At 35.2% G+C, this 20063-nt stretch overlaps 2 protein-coding genes across 5 annotated transcripts; both read right to left on the bottom strand.

Moving 5' to 3' along the window:
- Positions 1–559: 559 nt before the first annotated feature.
- LOC131935554 (putative glutathione-specific gamma-glutamylcyclotransferase 2) lies at positions 560–5513 on the bottom strand. Of its 4 annotated transcripts, none has more exons than XM_059292008.1 (4): positions 5310–5513; positions 3977–4139; positions 3291–3332; positions 560–1743 (listed from the first exon to the last, which is right to left on the bottom strand). In XM_059292008.1, the coding sequence occupies exons 2-4, from the start codon at positions 4109–4111 to the stop codon at positions 1357–1359; spliced, it is 564 nt and encodes a 187-aa protein (XP_059147991.1). In that variant the 5' UTR covers positions 4112–4139; positions 5310–5513; the 3' UTR covers positions 560–1356. The 4 variants fall into 4 exon arrangements, with proteins under 4 accessions (XP_059147991.1, XP_059147990.1, XP_059147989.1 ...); XM_059292007.1 differs by lacking the exon at positions 5310–5513 and adding an exon at positions 4980–5218; XM_059292006.1 differs by lacking the exon at positions 5310–5513 and adding an exon at positions 5052–5218.
- Positions 5514–7167: 1654 nt separating this feature from the next.
- Positions 7168–18080, bottom strand: LOC131935556 (nuclear RNA export factor 1; the record flags this gene model as incomplete). The annotated part of the gene is made up of 18 exons (XM_059292012.1): positions 7168–8140; positions 8327–8387; positions 8669–8907; positions 9137–9194; positions 10220–10292; positions 10701–10743; positions 10870–10985; positions 11075–11142; positions 11365–11408; positions 11496–11612; positions 11696–11764; positions 11898–11934; positions 13533–13753; positions 14572–14730; positions 14945–15124; positions 16665–16860; positions 17159–17363; positions 18015–18080. Coding segments are annotated over 18 exons (2006 nt in total), but the record flags the coding sequence as incomplete, so codon positions are not given.
- Positions 18081–20063: the final 1983 nt, after the last annotated feature.

Below are 20063 nucleotides of genomic sequence, written 5' to 3'. Positions count from 1 at the left end.
AATATTTTAAACTCTTCATTTGAAGGAGTCTGGTGGCATGGACACTGGTCAACCCAGAGGCGTAGCGACCCTTCCCGGCACCCGGGGACAAACTTTCAATTTGGTGCCCCCCCTCTGGAGCAAATTTTCAATTTGCACCCACCCCCCTCCTACTTTCGATTTGCACCCCCTTCAAACTTTCGATTTTGCACCCCCCCCCCCCTCCAAACTGCAAGATTGCAGCTAAAATGACATTTTAATTTGTTTTTACAACCCATTTTGGCCCCCCCCCCCCTAAGGTCGGCGCCCGGGGACATATGTACCCCCCCCCCCCCCCCCCCCCATCGCTAAGCCTCTGTGTCAACCCAACCTCATATTTTTTTCATATTGTGAATTGTTGCATTCCTGAAATGCTTTGACACCCTAAGCCTAATAAATAATAGCTGTATCTACAAGTAGATTTTATAATAGGTAAAAAAAATATGCTTCATAATTCTGGCAAATATTAGTGACTACTACTAATTAAGTAAATACAATTTTTAAAGATGCAGAACTGGGAAAATGCAATTAAAAGTTGCAATTTTAATGAAAAATATTTTTTTATTTAATATCACATTGAGGAAAATCATCAGTTTTAATAAGCAAATATTTCTCAAAATTAACTATATCATCTTACAAATGTTCAGGGCACATAACAGACAGCAGAGGAATGCTAAAAGAGTTTTTTTAACAACTTGTGATTAGACAGTTACCCAAGTCAAATATTCTATGAATCACCATGAGATTAGCAGGTGTGCACTACATTTTCACTGACTCAGGGGTGACAACCTACTTATGTTTTCACAGCACTCACAAAGACTAAGAGAAAATTGGAAGTAGCTGAAGATGTTATACTTAAAAAAAATAGCTTTGATCAAGTCTCATCACTCATGCTAGTAGCAAACTATTTTAGCTTATTCAACTTGAATGTAGCATGTTTGTGACCTACAACTGATGAAACTATAAGAAAACTTGTTCAAGGTTATGAACAATGGAAAATTATTCATGGGGACCACTGTATGCAGCTGGTCTGCAAGCTTTTAAAATCCTCTAAAAAAATGTAAATACCAGTGTAGAGATTTATGGTTTAGCTTGCTCCTTTTTCATTCAAATATTTTTTCTAAGCTAAATTAATTAAAATTTCTTTATTCTATATTCAAAAAATTCATTTGATGATCCAACATAAACCTATTGAGAAGCTTACTTGTGTGCTCATTTAAATAAATACATCGTGTAAATATACTTCACAGATTAAAAACTTCTAGTAATATTTCTATTAAATATATTAAACAGTAATATCTCTAATATTCTTTTCTTTCCTAATAAAAGCAATGAATATCAAGAAAGAGTGTGATCTCTACTCTGTTCATTCTCTAAGCGCAACAATTCTTGCTCTAACTCAAATAGATGTTCATCCTCAGCTTCTGGGGCAATTCGTCTGAGTGCATCAGCTAAGTTGAAGATATAGTCTTTATTGTTGCCACTTGGACCTGAGGCATGAAATATTTGCATAGCCATGTCCTCAAGTGATGCTGGGCCTAGGTAAAAAGGATTGTCCTCTGTGCCGATGTACAAAGTAAGCTGGAAGGGTTTTTCTTCTTCTTGTTGTGGATAAAAAGTGACCTCTGTCTGCTTGTAACCACCTTTTTCTCTGTTATCAAGGTGATTCTTTACAAAAGAAATTTCAGAGGTTGGAATCTTATAAGCCACACCCCACACTGTTTCCTAAAATAAAAATAAAAAGAAGCTTGAAGGAAATATAATTCACTAACTAATATAATTTGTCAATATAATTCATAAACTAATGTAATTCACTAGTAGATCATTCAAAACCAACTCCCAGTGTACACCATATTCAACAGCTGCCCATTCAACATTTTATAATTCAAGTGTTTCAATGTAACTGAAATCCTCTGTAGCATCAAGTGTCCTGTACAAGGCCTGAAGTTTTATTAGACAATGCTTTGATATTGTATGCACACAGGCTAACAGTCAACTCAAGCAACAAGTGAAGCCAACTAGGGAAGTTTTGGTGGACATAAGTACTTCTAGAAGGTCAGACCATATCACCTTAGAACAAATTGACTTTAAAGAAGTACTTCTAGACCACTGGTTCTTAACCTGAATTTGATCGAACCCCAAAGGTTTGGTGAATCAATCTCAGGGGTTTGGTGGAAGTCAAGACACACACCCAACACATATGATTTGCGATTGGATTTTGTCAGTGTGGACGATAGAAATAAGCAACCATGACTGATGACAGTTCAAATACGATAGCATGACATAGTAAGGACAACACATTATAACTGTGGTATTTCTATATTGTGGAACCTTTGAAGTCACGACACACACACATCACAAATCATAGGACCAATTGATTTTAAAGAAGTACTTGTATCTAGACAGTCAGACCATAGGACCTGAAGATGCAGTCAGCACTAATAGAGTTAGTTGTTGGCATGTTCTTCCCCAACTGATTCTTTAGATCAGGGGTCTCCAAACTACGGCCCGCGGGCCGGATGCGGCCCGCGATGTCCTCTCATCCGGCCCGCGGAGATCTTTTTGTCCACGGAAAAGCCGTTTGTTGGTGATGGCTGAGGAACTTTGTCCAGAAAAATGAAAGACATGCCTGGAAGAAACTGGCCCCCGAACTGAAATTTGATAGTCAATGCGGCCCTCGGACTGAAAAGTTTGGAGACCCCTGCTTTAGATCAAGGCTTGAGCTTAGAAACTATTCACTGTAGCATTCAGCAAGTTTGCTTTTTCAGCTAAATGGCTTACTGAGCGTACCATGTGTTGCATTGGTGTTACTTGTGTTCTAATGACAGCATTTGTTTTGGTACTGGCTAAATTAGGCATCACTAGCCAGTGGATTAATAGCTTAAGAAGAACCAGTTAATACCAATTTATATTGCAGTTAATAACCAACAGTAACAGTGATTGGTGAATGATCTATTAAGTTTCTGATGTTTACTACGTGAATGAAATGTGGGGAATTATGTTTAGTTACACACTTGAGAAGGAGGTGTTTGTTTATGATTACCAAAGCCAGTATCTATTTAATCAAAAATATATGCATGAAACTTTTCCTCTTTTTTCAATTTTATTTCAGATATTATCAGCACCTTCTTCAGTTTTATTAAGTCACATGTAATAAAGCATATCAAAATATGAACTATAAACAGGTCTTTCTATGAAAGATTTATTTAAACTTTAGAGAACTGGTTCTACCATGGTATGAGACAGGATGTTCATTAAAAAAAACTACTCACATTTACATTTTCTGATGGTATAAGAGTAGCAACACGCCCTGGCTAGAAATATGAAAGGAATATTTTATAATGTGACAATGAAAATAACAACAATACTCAGCTAATCAATCTAAAATGTAAGGAATTTACTATAGAATTTTTCATCTATATATAATAGTGAAAGTATGTGTGTGGGTTTGTTTGTCCTTTATGCACTACTACACCTTTCATCAAAACGGCATGAAACTTGGGGAGTTGATGAGAATACTCTAGGGAATTTTTGCAAAAAAAAAATCATTTTATTTTATTTTGAAAGAGAGGTGCACCGGGAAGGTGAGATTTTTCTCATCCGTCATTTTAAAGAGTGCTATAGGCCATAGATATGATAGTTTTTAAAGAGTGCTATAGGCCATAGATATGATAGTTTGCTATAGTCATTCACTAAATCGAATCAGGTGCGTCCTCCGTGCCCCACATGGTGCTATTTGGTGCTCGGACTTTCCTGTGAACGCTATGCGCATGTGTTTGTTTTGAACAGTGCGATAGGCTGTGTATAAATAAGATAGGGTATTATAGTTGTTCACTAAATCGAATCAGGCATGTCAGTCGGCCCCCCAGTAGGGTACGATTTGGCAGTTTGGGCTATGGATTAAAACAATGGATTAAAATGAATATGTATTGAAAATGGTTCAGCAAAGTGCCTTTACCTTTCCTGGTATACCACGATGGTCTTCACTACCTTGCCAAAAGCGTCGACTGTAACCTCTTACATAACCTGTTACTTTTTTTTCATAAGGAAAATCTACCTTCCATATGAGAGAACCGTATCCAAATATCCACATTACAGCATCAACACTGGCACTTTCCTACCTGTGGTTCAATTGAAATGTAATTCTTTAAACAACTGGTATAGAGCAAACATCAACAGAACCAGGTCAAACTCTAGAAAGGCAAGTGACGGATGGATTGGATACACAATACTATGACAATACTATACACTACTGACTACCTACTCAACCACCTAAATTGGTAAAACTCCATTTTAGCGTATTTTATTCGCCGCTTCGCGTTCACCTCCGGTTGAGAGTATTTTATTATAAACACAACCAAAATACACAAAAATGTTAGGAAAACACTAGGATTAGAATCATTAGATGATAGATAATAGGTATAGATCTACTTATTTTTATATGAATGTGTATTAATTAGAAAAGGTAAAAAATATTATAAATAAGCATTTCAGTTCCAATTAAATAGCGTGTGATCGTCTGCGGGAGAAAAATCCCTACATGGTCAAGGGTTGGTTCACTATGAGTTCACATTGACTTTAATTATCAGCATACATCATAGAAAAATAAGTTAAATCTAGATCTCTAGATCTAAATATTTATTTAGTAGGCCTAAATAAATAAATAGATTCTAGTGTGTGTAGTTAAGTGTTAAGTGTAGAGTGTAGAGTAGTGTAGACCTACACACTACAGTACAACTACATACATATTCAATATTCCAAGATTTGGATTTTTCTCAAGTTTTGACAAAATTAATGTAAAAAACTAAACCAAAAATTCATAAAGAAATAGGACGAGTGATTCTAACGTTTTTGTGTGTTTCGGTTGTGTTTATAATAAAATACGCTCAACTGGAGGTGAACGTGAAGTGGGGAATAAAATACGCTAAAATTTTATCAAGTGGAGTTTTAGTAAGTTTTACCCTTAATAAATTACCAAAAAAAACCGCTAGATCTAGAATCTAGGCCTAGATCAAGATGACCCAGGAAAGTACCCGATTTTTAAAGTCAATGTTACATATTCAAATTATAGGCCTAAACTTTATTTAAAGTCATTTTTGTAGCGTCATTTTGGGATCACCATTGAACGAAATTTCTTTATTTTGCTATTGTTTGTTGGTGATGTTAAAAAACTTGATCTACTTTCCAAGTTTTTCAATTGTTCAAAAATGTGTAACTAGAAATAACAAAACAAAATAGAAGGCCATAAAATTAATAAAATAGAAGACTCAGTCAAATTAAAATTTAAATACGTGTAGAGCCTAGAGCAGGGGTCGGCAACCTTTTGAAGCGGAAGAGCCAAAAGTTACAATTTTTAAAATTTCCCTGGTTTTAAAGAGCCACTAACATTTTTTTTATTTCAAATATTTTATTTTTTTTATTAAGATTATTAGTATTTGTTCAAGGAGCTGGAGAGCCGCATCTTGATATCAAAAGAACCGCATGCGGCTCGCGAGCCGCAGGTTGCCGACCCCTGGCCTAGAGTTATGTTGCTTAAGGGGTCGTCTATTAAAGCCTAAATTAGTACTTCCGGTCAACGGAAATTACTCAAAATTTGACAGAAGGTAGAGAATTAGATCTTTTACTTACATGTGAAATTTCATTTGTCATTTATCTATCTGAAATAGTACGCAAGTTATAGGCTTTTGAAAAATTCAAAGTAGAAAAAGTACCACTACCGGTAATCGGAAATCGCCCAAAAGTTGATACGGATCTACGATTTTGATAAAATACTTATATATGAAATTTCATCAACCTAGCTGTAACGGTACTCAAGTTATCGTGTTTACACACAGACACACACACATACACGATTGCAAAATTATGTTTTTTTTTTCCGTATTATAATATAATCAGTGAGGTGTAAAACGTCGAGATTTGTAAAAAAAAATCTCGATTTTTTTTTTTGCACGATTATATATATATATATATATATATATATATATATATATATATATATGCCCCAATGACATATTTAATTAACAGCATCATTCCTATTCCTAAAAGCTTACTAAAAGCCACTACAAGGTGTTGGACTTGAATGACTGGGATGACAGGTTACCTTAGGCTTTTTACAATTAAAAAATATATATTTATATCTAGATTCTAGGTGGTGTAGTTATTTAGAATTTGATGGGGTGGTATGTAAAATTCTGAATAAAATAGATCAATGTATCTTAAATTCAAATCGATTCAATAACAAAAATAGTATTGGGAATGGGGTAGGTTATGGGTGACTCATAGCTCATAAGGTTGTAGGAAAAAGTCACACACAAAAAATCACGGGAAATAAAGGCTTGGGATTTTTCAGTAAGTACAAATCTACTACTTACTTATTGTGAAGATAAAGTTTGATTATTATTGAAAACAATTATGCTTTTACAAATATATATATTTTTTTAAAAACTCAACCCATATCTATAAAGACCCAAAATTTAACAATGCTCGATACGTAGGGCCTAAATGAAAATGATTTTCAATACACATTTGTGAATGTTTATTGTGAATTTTTCCTAATTTTTTTTCCTTTGCACTTTTTTTTCTGTCTTTTGTTCCTAGCAAAAACTGACTATTACTTTAGTTTTTCAGCTAATTAGCAACAATGCTTGCTAATCAGTTTACTGCATCCAGGGGCAGAAATGGAGCCAAAAATAATTTGTTACCTTTAGTTCTATGTAAGCCAACAGAATAGTTGAGTATGGGAGGGAGGAGAAGGGTGACATCTCTAAATGTAGTAGTTAGCCTGGCGTATTTATTGTGGGGGGAAACTTTCTAAAATTGATCAGAATGATATCAAAAGGCAATTTATAATTTTAATTTATATATCTAATTAAGTCAATGAAACACACCAAACATTTTGGCGTAATGCAGCATAGGAATAGGTCTGTGATTGGTGTATTGAAACATTGGGGGTCTTTAGGTGGATGAGAGATTACCAAACTCTTAACCTCCAAATGACCCGTAACAATGGGTAAATAAACATGTCATTATTTGAGGATATTCAAACTATTAAGCTTTCAAACCCCAAAATGGTATTGTAACCAACATTTTAAGTATTCTTAGTTGAAGAAAAACACCCAGCACAAATCAATTGGAGACAGACTTATTATACATATGTTTAATTCAACTTGGCATTGAAATAATTTGCATATACTTTTAATTCTACATTGCAATTATGTAAAATTGGAAAAAAAACTATGTACAAAATATTTTTACTTATATTAATATGGACAATATTTTTGCCAAAATGTACAAAAATGACTTTCTCTTACATTTTAAGAAAAATTTTAAAAGAAAATGAAATGAAAAAAAAGATTTCATTAAAAAACAAATGAACACACAGATCAAGCTGAATGTATAAGTAAGAATCAGATTTCAATCAAGGTAAGTTTCATTTGCATTAAAAATGGGTAGAGATTGACAATTTGATTAAAGATTGAAACTGCTCAAATGTCCATGAAAAAATGTAATACTGAAAAAATAAAGATGTCGGGTGATTTTTAGACTAAGTCTTATTAATTTTGCCAAAAGTAATTACTCTCATTTTCTAGTTGTCACTTAAAAAGTTTTGCTTCTATATGAGTAATGTGTATGTTGTCAAGATATTTCTGCCATGTGTGTTATGTTGTCAAGATATTTCTGCCATGTGTGTTATATTGTCAAGATATTTCTGTCATGTGTATGTTGTCAACAACATTGCTGTGACAAAGGTTTGTGGCGACTATTTATAGACAATACAATCAAATCCCATTTCCCACTTCATTTGCATTGACAGCCATTCATTAAAATAGAGTAAAATCAATCTTCCAGACTGACCAATGTACATTTGGAGCAGCTTTGTACAGGCGTACTGAAACAAAGCAGCTGGTAGTGCCCCTTATTTAGGAGCTCCCTTAGTACTCTCCATGTCAGCTTCATGGAGGGCAGGACAGGCAAACAACTGGATAGACCAAGACAGCAAGAGTAACCATAAAATATTGAATCCAGCTCATTTCTCAACACCACTTGTCTGAGCATGATAGTTTCACCATCAAATATTACTCTCTAATTTGACAAAAGCCTCCGCAGGAATTTTGCCTTGGTTCTGTAAAGCAAAGAATAATTTAAAATAAGATTTCCTCCCAAACTTTGCATCTTTTACCTGTTTTATTACACTAATATTATTAAGCTAACAGAAAACTTCAGTAATGGCTTCTTTGTATAAATAAACACAGTAAAAACAACTAACATGTAAATCATTGTGTAGCCCAAAACAGTAAAAATAACTTGCATGTAAATCATTGAAGTTTTGTGCAGCCCTTTGATAATCCCAGCCATTATCTTGTAAACATCTGAAATGAATAATTTTTTAAAGTAAAAACATCCCATCCAGCTTGAATATAGCATCGTATAGTAGAGGAAGTCTCGTTGGTAACAAGATTTTGAACCAAATTTGTGTATTAAATATTAAAATAAACACATAAACACGCTAGGCAGTGCAGTCAACAAGTTGTAACTAGTAGCTGGCGCAAAAAAAAATTCTTGGTGAAGAGAAATGAAACTTATTCTACCATACTTGTTAATTTTTATTTCAACTCAAGAATTTATAACTGAAATGTTTTCTCCCACTCACATTAGAGAAAACTGATGATTCATTTTTGATTGAATGCAAAAATTTTCCACCATTTGTTGCTGTTCTGTGCTGAGAAAAACTGGTGGTTGAGATGGCAGCTGGCCTGCAGACAAGGATCTAGTAGGTAGTTGGACAATGGGTGCACCAGGTAACTGGCTGGTGGATAAAGAAGCAGCAGGCAGCTGGCTGCTGGAAACAGGACTTGAAGATGGTGTTGGAGCTGCTCCTTTAAAGGCATTCTGAAATTGTTAAGTTTTAAAAATAAAATTACTAAACCAAGTTATTAGGACATTTTTGTAAAAATCGCAATATTATTTAACTTTAGTTAAAAAAAAAAGGGTAAAGAAAATAAAGACAGTATTAATATAGTTAGTATTTTTCCCCACTTCAGACCATGCATATTAAATTATGTGGATAAAAAAAAGTAAGCTTCTATATTGAAATTTGAAAATTAGTAAATGTACTTACTCTTGTCTGCTCAAGACTTGCATTAGAAATAGACAGCATGTCGTTGATAATAACCATTCTGAAAAATCAAGTAAGACTGTCTTTAGTTCTTGAAACATTCTGATAATAAAGGAATGCTCATTAGCTGCTGGAGGGTGTTAGTGTCAGAGGCACAACAAAACCTAGTGGGCCTACATACATTTGTGTGTTGAGAGACAGTGGGCCTACATACATTTGTGTGTTGAGAGACAATGGGCCTACATACATTTGTGTTGAGACAGTGGGCCTACACACATTTGTGTGTTGAGAGACAGTGGGCCTACATACATTTGTGTGTTGAGAGACAGTGGGCCTACATACATTTGTGTGTTGAGAGACAGTGGGCTACATACATTTGTGTTGAGACAGTGGGCCTACATACATTTGTGTGTTGAGACAGTGGGCCTACATACATTTGTGTTGAGACAGTGGGCCTACATACATTTGTGTGTTGAGACAGTGGGCCTACATACATCTGTGTTGAGACAGTGGGCCTACATACATTTGTGTTGAGAGACAGTGGGCTACATACATTTGTGTTGAGACAGTGGGCCTACATACATTTGTGTTGAGAGACAGTGGGCTACATACATTTGTGTTGAGACAGTGGGCCTACATACATTTGTGTGTTGAGAGACAGTGGGCCTGCATACATTTGTGTGTTGAGAGACAGTGGGCTACATACATTTGTGTTGAGACAGTGGGCCTACATACATTTGTGTTGAGAGACAGTGGGCTACATACATTTGTGTTGAGACAGTGGGCCTACATACATTTGTGTGTTGAGAGACAGTGGGCCTGCATACATTTGTGTGTTGAGAGACAGTGGGCCTACACACAATTGTGTGTTGAGACAGTGGGCCTACATACATTTGTGTTGAGACAGTGGGCCTACATACATTTGTGTGTTGAGAGACAGTGGGCCTGCATACATTTGTGTTGAGAGACAGTGGGCCTACACACATTTGTGTGTTGAGAGACAGTGGGCCTACACACATTTGTGTGTTGAGAGACAGTGGGCCTACACACATTTGGGTGTTGAGAGACACGAACAAAGATGCCTACCCTGGGCCAGATGGAACAGTAATGAATGTCCTACTAAATGACCGAAGGACAGGCTTGTCTGAACGTGATTCATCTGAAAAGATAAAATGTACAAAACTTGATCAATGTTGCACAGATTAACTCAGTTGTTACCAATATTGATTAAATTTATTGGACAAAGGCTATGGAAGCAAATCCAAAAAGAAAAGCAGGCTGAAATCAGAGTCAATGGCCTCAATGGCGCATAACCAGTTGACACGTAACGCTTAATTGTGTTGGAGGCGTGGTCGAGTCGGCAAAAAGCTCATGGTTGATAAATTCGAACAAAGTCTCGAGTTCAAACCCACTGGCAGATAAATCTCGATCCCCTTCAACACTAATAATTAAGAACGAAGAAGAAGAAGAAGAAGAAGATTAAATTTATAAAGTTGAATAAATGTAAAACAAAACAAAACTTGACAATTGCTACACAAACTCTAAAAGTTAGTACATGGCTACTTACTTTCTTTAAACACTCCTTGCAGAATAAAACACAACATGGTTGGCTGAAAGAAATTAATAACTTTTAGAAAGGTTGAAAAAGAGACAATTAATACTGATATATTGTTATTAAAACTATGGACTTTGCTAACCATTTTTGACAAATTGGAAGTTATTCTGTAATCACTTACTATAGCTCTGCAAACATCCACTTTAAATGAGTTTATATCATGTGTTGTTTTTGGTAAATTTTCCAGGCAGGAAATAACAGTGAGACTGCCTGTTTTAATTTTCTTAGAAAGCTTTTCTGAAATGTATTGAAATAGTTTTAGTTCTTCTAAACATACTTTTACATTTTAGATAATGTCTAGCCTCTCTCATCTAAATGATCTCTACCTGCATCATAATGGCCAATTATCTTTAAATTGCGACTGTCATCAAGGTAATTAGTGAGCCCAACTTGTCTGAAAATACATTGAAGCCATGAAATAGTGATTGCATTTGGTTTGCATATTTTGTTTTATAACACAGAACCACCACTGTCAAACAAAGTCACAACAGGGAATCAAACTAGAATAATGCAGAAAAACCCTGTGCAGAACACCGTACCACTAGAATGGTACACTCTCCCTTTCACCCAGTCATCTAAACACATCTCAAATACAATGTTGTAATTTTTTACTGACCTTTCTAAAAGAGGGTTTTTGACAACAGAGTAAGAAAATTGGGCCTGAAATAAGAAAAAAAAAACAATCCATAGTTTTTCAAGTTTTAAATTTGCAATACCCAGTTACCTATGGCTAGTACAAATGCTCACCTTTTCATGGTAGGCAGGCATGAGCTCTCTTCTTCTGTCCGAGTCATAGATGGAGTAAAACTCTTTGATGAATGTCACCACCAGAGTCTGCACCTCATCATTCAACAAGTAGCTGCCCTGTTGAAACGAACCAGTGTTTTCAGTATGTACACCAACATGGCTGACAACTAGTGTCACTCAACTAAAGACTTGTTACATACCTTGGATACTGGTAAAGACAGGTTTGTGTCTAGGTCAAATGTAATGGGTGGCGGGTACACTGTTCCATCCTACAAGAAATAAATTAAATCCCACCTTTTCAGTTTCAAATATAAAACAAAATGATCACGATATATAAAATGTTATGCGAAGATGTAGCTAGAAATCTCAGGTCACAAGACAAGACCAACATTAAAGACTTACCAGTTTGACCACCTTTGGGAAAGTTTTGCGCACAGCTCTGGCATTTAACAAAATAGAAAAATTTCAAATAGTTAAAATGTGGTTTCTATTTCAACAACATCATTGTTACATGATTAGAAATACCTTACAGTTACTCATGAGCAGGATTGTTTATCCTCTGTTGATGAATCTAACAACTAATTAGCTTCAACTCTGTAAGAATTTTATTACTGTGGGTTCATTTATGTCTGCTTTACAATTCAGACTCTTACACACAATTTTTTGTTATGTAAGTGTAAGGCATAAAAAAAAATGTGTAAATGTATTTTTTCAAAATCTTGATGAAACTATTTGAAATAGATTTAAGCCAGTCTCAAGCCTTGACTACAAAAACAATTCTCTTAGTTCATATAACATGTAATCACTGGACCTTGGCTGGCCAATTTAGAAAAACACACAAGCCTTCACTCTGTCCCCGTCCCCCCCCCCCCCAACCATTTTAAAAGGAACAAAAAAGAAAGCATGTATATTACAACATTAAATTACTATTCACAAACATGTAACATCAAACAGACCCTAATTGATTTAGTTAAAGGAGAGGTTTGTGTAAGGATCAGCACTTAGTGTTTATGTCAGATTAGTGTATGTAAGGGTCAGCACTTAGTGTTTATGTCAGATTAGTGTATGTAAGGATCAGCACTTAGCTGTGTAGCAGTGGTCCCCAGCAGCAGATGTATATCTGAGGTACTCTCTCTCTCTGTTCTCCACCACACAACTTCTCTCAAAGCATCAGATTTGGGTGTTGTTATATTGTGTGGACAACACATGGTGTCAGCACAACTTCTCTCAAACCACCTTCACTAGACAGTCAAAGTCATTTGGATATTGCATATATTGTGCTGTTTTTGTTACTCTCATCATCTGAACAAGTTGTTGACAGATTGTGTTGATGTACAAGATATAGAGATATGACAAAATACACCTGCATGTGCATGTCATATTACTGTCATCTGTCAGTGCCAAATAACAAGGCTCGTAGTCTAATTGCGTGCATCATAAGTGGCAGAGAGAATCTGAAATACCTCAAATATAGCCAACAAAATACTGCCTTGATCTTTTTCCACCTTTTATGAATGACATAAGAACAGATGATCAGCAAGAAGGGATAATCTACAACAATAAATCAATGACAACACATCTTTCAGATACATTCATAACATGCAGATCAAACTTCCTTATTGCAACAGCTCTCTGAAAAGAAAACACAAGTATAACCACTACAATCCTGGTACCCAGCTTAAGACAGTGATTCATGCCACATGGACAGTGTTGATTCAATACATTCATCAGCATTTCAGATGCTGATAAATATTGGATGAGATAGACTTAAGATCTATTGCTGGTAGTCCTCTCAAGATTTAGTTGAGTATTAGACAAGTTTAAAATTCTTAAACTCTTTTCAAGCTAAAGTTCTACACAAATGATCCCAGAAAAATGCTATAATAATGCTAACCAATGTGTGTAAAGGTCTTGAAATAAACAGATAAATTCCTGCAGGTTTATTCAGGACAAATACTTGCCTGGAAGACCAGGTTACCTTTAACTTCTACTTTAAGTATCAGATGTTCAACCCTGACATGACTACCCTCCCTTTACCTGATGTACAGTCCAGGATTAGAATAACTGCTACAAAAATCATTGCCATTCAAAGTAAGCTCAACTATATTGACCCAGCCTTTGAGCTTTTCAAGTTCATCAATAGATCGCAGTTGGTTGTGTCCAAGATTCAACAATTCCACATTAGGAGCAGCCTTGACTAGGTCTGCCATGTGACTCAATGACAGCAGTTTGTTATTGCTGACGTCAAGTCCACTTAACTGAGGGAGAAAAGTGATATTTTATTTTACGGCCTCTTCCAAAAAGTGGTATTGTTTTTTAATTTTACCAACAGAGGAACAGTTTTTTTAATTTCACCAACAGTGGAACATAGGGTTACAAAGTTTTTTTTAATTTCACCAACAGTGGAACATTGGGTTACAAAGTTTTTTTAAATTTCACCAACAGTGGAACATTGGGTTACAAAGTTTTTTTAAATTTCACCAACAGTGGAACATTGGGTTACAAAGTTTTTTTAATTTCACCAACAGTGGAACATTGGGTTACAAAGTTTTTTAATTTCACCGACAGTGGAACACTGGGTTACAAAGTTTTTTAATTTCACCGACTTTCACCGACAGTGGAACACTGGGTTACAAAGTTTTTTAATTTCACCGACTTTCACCGACAGTGGAACACTGGGTAACAAAGTTTTTTAATTCCACCGACAGTGGAACATTGGGTTACAAAGTTTTTTAATTTACAGGCAGGATATTTTGTTATCTCACATTTAGCTTACATTTCTAGGGTAGCAAGCACCTCATTTAATTTGTTTTATATACAAGCTCATGACTAGGTGTAATGTGCAAAACTGCTCTCCATGTTTAGTACATTAAAAGAGACATCATGAGTATTGTACATAATACAAACTTTATAAATTCTCCAATATAAGGGAATTGAATGGAGAAACACAAATACATACATGTCACTAAATACCTGAACCTTGACAGTCAACTTATTAGAGAAGTATGTAACAGCAAGTATTTAAAGTTTGACCACTTCCTAACAAATCATGAATGAAAGTATGAGATGTAGTTACCTCTGGTATGTGTTCCCCTATAATTTTAGTGACTGCAGACATTGTGGAGACTCGATTCAGGGGCAGGAAAATGCTTTCTTTGCTGAGTGAGTCATCATTAGAAAAGTCACTCAAGTTTAACACCTGAGAGGACGGATCATAACGTTCGCTCATCCGGAACTGAAAAAGAAAAAGGTAATAAGATACTCCACTTAAAACATTGATGCATGTTATTAGGCAGAAAGGTAGATAATTCAGTTGCAAGTAAAGGGTGATTGTTCAATTTTCATCTGCTGAGGTCACTCTATGCTTGCCAATAAACCATGAGAAAATGTTAGACACCAAATTATTCATCATAAAAATAAAGTATGAATCTTTAAGACTTGAAAGTTACCTTTAGTTTTTCAACAATTGCCTCATCAATAGTTGATTCAGCAGGAGGAGGTGATGGGGACACATGGAAAATTAATTTATGACCATCTGGCTTTGTAATTCGTCGACTAATAAGTTTCAAACTTTCAGCCATGTCTACGCCTTTAAGATAAAAATATGACCTCTTTTCATCCGTAGAATACTGAAAGAAAGATTCAATATGGATTGAACATTTTTCACAAAGATTGTATGGAAATCCTGAAACCATGCATGTCAATGTACAATCATACTTAAGTACCAGCCTATTTTATCAAAGGGCCAACCTAGCTAATGAGAATAGCACTTAGACATCAAGTTAGAAGCCTAGCATATCAACGTACAAATGCTAGTCCATCAAGTCTAACATTAGAGATCAGGCAGATATATCAATATACTAGCCATAATTATTTATTAAAGGGCCTGCCAAGCATATTAAAATACCAGATTGACATTAAGGTTCTAGTCAAGGGACCATTATGACTTGTCAGAAAACCCAACCGGTTTATCACAATTGTAATAAAATATTTTCATAAGAGTAACAATAGAGTTTGCATATATTTCTTAAAAATTTCTTTCAGGGGCAATTATGAACAATAGAGTCCTTGCAAATACATGACCTAAATCAGGTGACACCTACGTTTGCCGCCACAGTGGTGAGCACCACCAGTAAACAATAAGCCATTGCGAAGCGCTGGGCGTGTCTCTAACCCATCATTTCTTTGTAGGTAACATGGATTGCTGCTGTTAGATCTCAGCCAACTAGAAATAGCATCTCTTATGTAAATTATTACCCTCAGGACCCAGCAGTGAAACAAAGGGGAAATAGTGTAGTGATGATCTGTTTCTAAATTTAACTAAACTCAATCTAAAATCTAATATCAGATACATATTATTGTAATTAGACACATAGTAGGTAGGCCTAAGTAATTTATTAAAGCCTTCTACAACAAAAATACCAACTACTTTTAAAATTTAATTTAAGAAGCAGATTCTAGATTTAAGTCTAATCATACAATCTATTTCAATTTCAGATCACTTCGTTTGCTAAATAAAATGATTAGAATCTAGAGCTAGATTCTAAATCTTGTAATTAAATTTAATTAATTTTGTAATTAAATTTAATTAAATAAGTAGATTTTAGATTCTATGTCTACCTAACGGAGAAAGTCACTCTAAATCTAGATCTAATTTCGTATACAACATGATTAGATTTAGAGCTAGATTCTAGATCTAAATATTAAATAAATATTCCAATTAAATTTTATTATTACTTTTGACTATTGCTATAAATACTTGTGAAGGTAAATCCTGAAACCATAAATATCGGCTAAAAATTGACAGTTTACGTTCTGTTGACTGCCAATCTCTATCACCTTGGTTTAACATAATCCTTGGCAGTCTAAAAATAAAGGAGTTCCTTTAGATCTGCCACTTTGAGTATCACAACCTTTCACAGCACTGTTATTCATTTTGAATGTGGACCTGTACACAGCAATGGCGGATGTTTACATGCTGATCAATCCATGAAGTCATATGCAAGGACTCTATATAATCAATTTGTTTTTTATCTTTACTGTAGTCTTCAGCTGGCATAAATATTATATAAGGCAATCACTGCAAGCATCAAAAGAAACATAATGGGATCCAAAAATTATGTGGTCTCAGTTTGTACTACTTGAAACAGGGTTTGTGCAGTACATTACCTTGATTGGTTCAAATGGACCTTTTATTTCAGAATTGATCAAGCTGAACAATTCTTCTTTAGTCATAGATGCTCCAAAGGGAACCATTATTCTAAACCATTTATCACTTTTCTGCACTTGATTCTGTCTTCCTCCTCTGTTTCTTCCTCCTCTGCCCTGATTGCTTCCCCTTGATCTATGGCCACCATATGGATTGCTATTTTAAAAATGACAAAGACACATTCAATATTTAAAAAAACAATATTTGTAGTTAAAATCCAGCTGTTGCGCAGGCCCATCTGACAGCATAAGAAATTTTATTTCAATTTTTAAGATTTTAATTTTGTTGATGCCAATCAGAGTGCTCCAAAACTGCATGTATCTCCAAGAGTGCACATTTGATTTAATTTAGTTGCCATGATCAGAATTAAAATATAATCTTTAGTGTAGTTCCTGTTATAAGTGAGAGAATGAACCAAAAATATCTTTTTAACTGAGTCCTTAAAGGAACTTACTATCTCTGTGTTCTGCTGCCACCACTAGTGTCTCCGCCCATGGCCACATCTCCATCTTCATCAACATTTGAGTTATCTGGTCTGTTCCTATACCTAGAAGAGCCAGGATTAAAATTTCTGAAGCTACCACGTCGACCATTCCTTTGTCCCCGTTGACCCCTTGATTTATTTGAATAACTGTTGCCCCATCTGTCATCGTGATCACCTACATTGAATAAACAATTTAAACAACACTTTAAAAAATGAAATTGCGGTGGCCTCAGTTTTGGGGGTCATTGTGAGTTCATAAAAGATTATATTATCATGCATGAGAGATACTTGTGACAATATAAACTTAACCGCCTTGCATTTATGAGTTTCGTACTTACACATTGCCATAAAAATATAAATATTAACTGACACACGAGCAGAGCACATTCAATATTCCAAATTTGGATTTTTCCTAAGTTTTGACAAAAGTAAATTATCAAAAACTAAAACAAAAATTCGTTTAAAAATGGCCGATGCTAGGCGGAAATTCCACCATAATTTATATATAAATTTAAACTATATTAAAAAATTTTAACAATATGAATATTTGCTATATTTTAGGTCCACAATCTCCAAAAAAAATTTATTAAGCCTAATGGTATGACTGATGATGGGGGGGGGGGGGGGGGGTGAGCTTCATACAGCAAACATGGGTAATCAGTAATCAATGAATCAATCATGTCATTGGTCTAGCGAGACTTATCGAGAATTGGGTGTAGGCCTACTAAAATAATGAACGATTTTTAGATAAATCAACCAGAACTCGTGTAGTTTTAGGTCTACATTTTCAAAATTGTCAAATACAAAACAAGACAAGTAAATCTACCTCGAAATGATCTAGAACCATCACGGCCCGCAATAACAGAAAAAATTGTCTTTATTTCTGGGATAACTCATTTTAAGTACTGTCGCAAGATGCAATAAATAGAGCAATAATCGACTCGTCAAACCACGAGTTTATATCGATTCGCCGTGACAAATTATTTGTGCTTATGGTATCGTGTATATAAATGACTTAATCCTTAAGCATTAAAGTGATTTTTATGGAGTGGGATAGGGTTAAGTAAAAGATGAAGAATTTCGTAGGTTCTAGGGTTATTGTCAAATTTATAATGAGAGTTCAGTTTGAGACATCAGTATCGTTGGTCCCGATACTAGGCGATCTAAACAAATTGGAAAAAAAAATAAAACCCGATTGTTGCCAGATTTAATTATGTAATTTAGCCAAACATAAAGTTTGATTGCATAAACATACATTTTATAAAGCGTGGGCCTATTTTGAATATTATTTAGTACGAGCCGACCCGCTGCGTATCATATGCCGCTATTTAGTTTTTTTTTTCTACTTTTCAGTAATTTATAATTTGTGAATTCGACAGTACCAATGCTGCCACTAAAAATTATTTGCTTAAAAAACACTAAACCCCCCCTTCCCCCCCCCCCCCCCCCACGTGAAAGCAGCCTCCTCTTAGTTACCTCCTCTAAGTTTAAAAATCGTTTCAAACTAAATTATCTGCCCCTAATAGCCGTCACCAAACCCGTCTCTATGTTTGTAAAATGTAAACAGCGTGAACCACAGCTCACCAGACCATGTGAGGGGGTGGGGGGTGGTAGCGATAGAGAGGAAGAGAGGGGACTGTAAGGCGCGCTTGCAGCTTGTTTTCTAACGCTCCCAGAAGAGAATTATATATATAGATTGTAGGATATAGGCTTGAATGTTACAATAACACATGTATGATTACAAGCTTTTAAATGCACTGGTGGTAAAAAAAAAAAAAGAAAAAGAAACGTCGTTGCTTTAGCAAAAGCGTTGGGTCGCTATAGTTGTGTATTGAAATGTTGAAATGTTTTTATAAATGACTTTCTTTAAAAAATATATTTATGAACCACTATTTATATTAACTAATATTTCTATAAGAAAAAGCGTTAGTGGCTCATACACCTTTTTGTAAGGGTATTCAATGTATATTATAACCACGCTTTTATTTCTATTTTATAATTATTTAAATGGTTCCAACAATGGTGAATTATTATTATTATATATAGACAAGTATATACTAGATAAAGGGCCCGTTGAGGGAGAAACACAACGGCGCGCTAAGCGACAACCCCCCCCCCCAACGAAATAGAATGTATAAAAATAAGTTTTTAACAACTTTTACTAATGTCCGCCCCTCTCTCTCCCGGAAAATTTAGTCCAATCCCCCACCCCCGAAAATTTCAAGTGACCCCTTCCCCCCCCCCCCCCCCCCCCCACCGGGGAGAAAAATGTCTGAAAGAAACACTGGTCGCATTTTGTAGATAATACACACTAAATGTAGGACCCTACTTCTATTATCTAGACCCTTTTCCTACTTTTGGCGACTAATCTAATATATAGTGTTTCTTTCAGACTCTGCCCAATTACCCAATGAGATGTCTGAAAGAAACTCTACATTGCATACTACTTTTAAGATTAAACATATAAATTAGGCGGGAATGTTAGTGTCTTTATTATCAAGTATTGATTACGGCCATTATTTTTGTGGCATTAGATTTATTTACTCTAGAATCAATGACGTTTTTCTTTTTCGTGTAGCTTGAAAGAAACAAATGGTCGCATTTTGCAGATCATACAGACTAAAGGTAGATTCTACTTCTTTAATCTCGATCCAGTGTAGCGTCAATCCTGCAATGTCTCCAGGTTTCATTCTTAAGATGTGCCCCCCATCCATGGCTATCTCCTTTTTTTACTTTCTCGTATATACGAAGTATAGAGAGAGTCTTGTAATCGTGCACAAAAATCACATTAAAAATCACAGTAATAAAATGGGGTTTTATTACACATCTTTTCAATACCTTAAAAATGCTTATCCAATAGAATTGCATGACTAAA

The sequence above is a fragment of the Physella acuta genome, unplaced genomic scaffold, assembly GCF_028476545.2.
Source record: "Physella acuta isolate Inbredline_101_S28 unplaced genomic scaffold, ASM2847654v3 ptg000148l, whole genome shotgun sequence".
In the NCBI taxonomy this organism is placed as follows: Eukaryota; Metazoa; Mollusca; class Gastropoda; family Physidae; genus Physella; species Physella acuta.
Note: the sequence above shows the minus strand (reverse complement) of the source record. Positions and strands in the feature narration are given on the sequence as shown.

Excerpts from the sequence above, each read along its gene's own strand:
- LOC131935554 (XM_059292008.1), bottom strand. The coding sequence starts at position 4,111 with ATGTGGATATTTGGATACGGTTCTCTCATATGGAAGGTAGATTTTCCT. Across the intron at positions 3,333-3,976 it reads ATCGTGGTATACCAGGAAAG|CCAGGGCGTGTTGCTACTCT; the intron begins GTAAAGGCACTT and ends TCATATTTCTAG. Across the intron at positions 1,744-3,290 it reads TACCATCAGAAAATGTAAAT|GAAACAGTGTGGGGTGTGGC; the intron begins GTGAGTAGTTTT and ends TTTTTATTTTAG.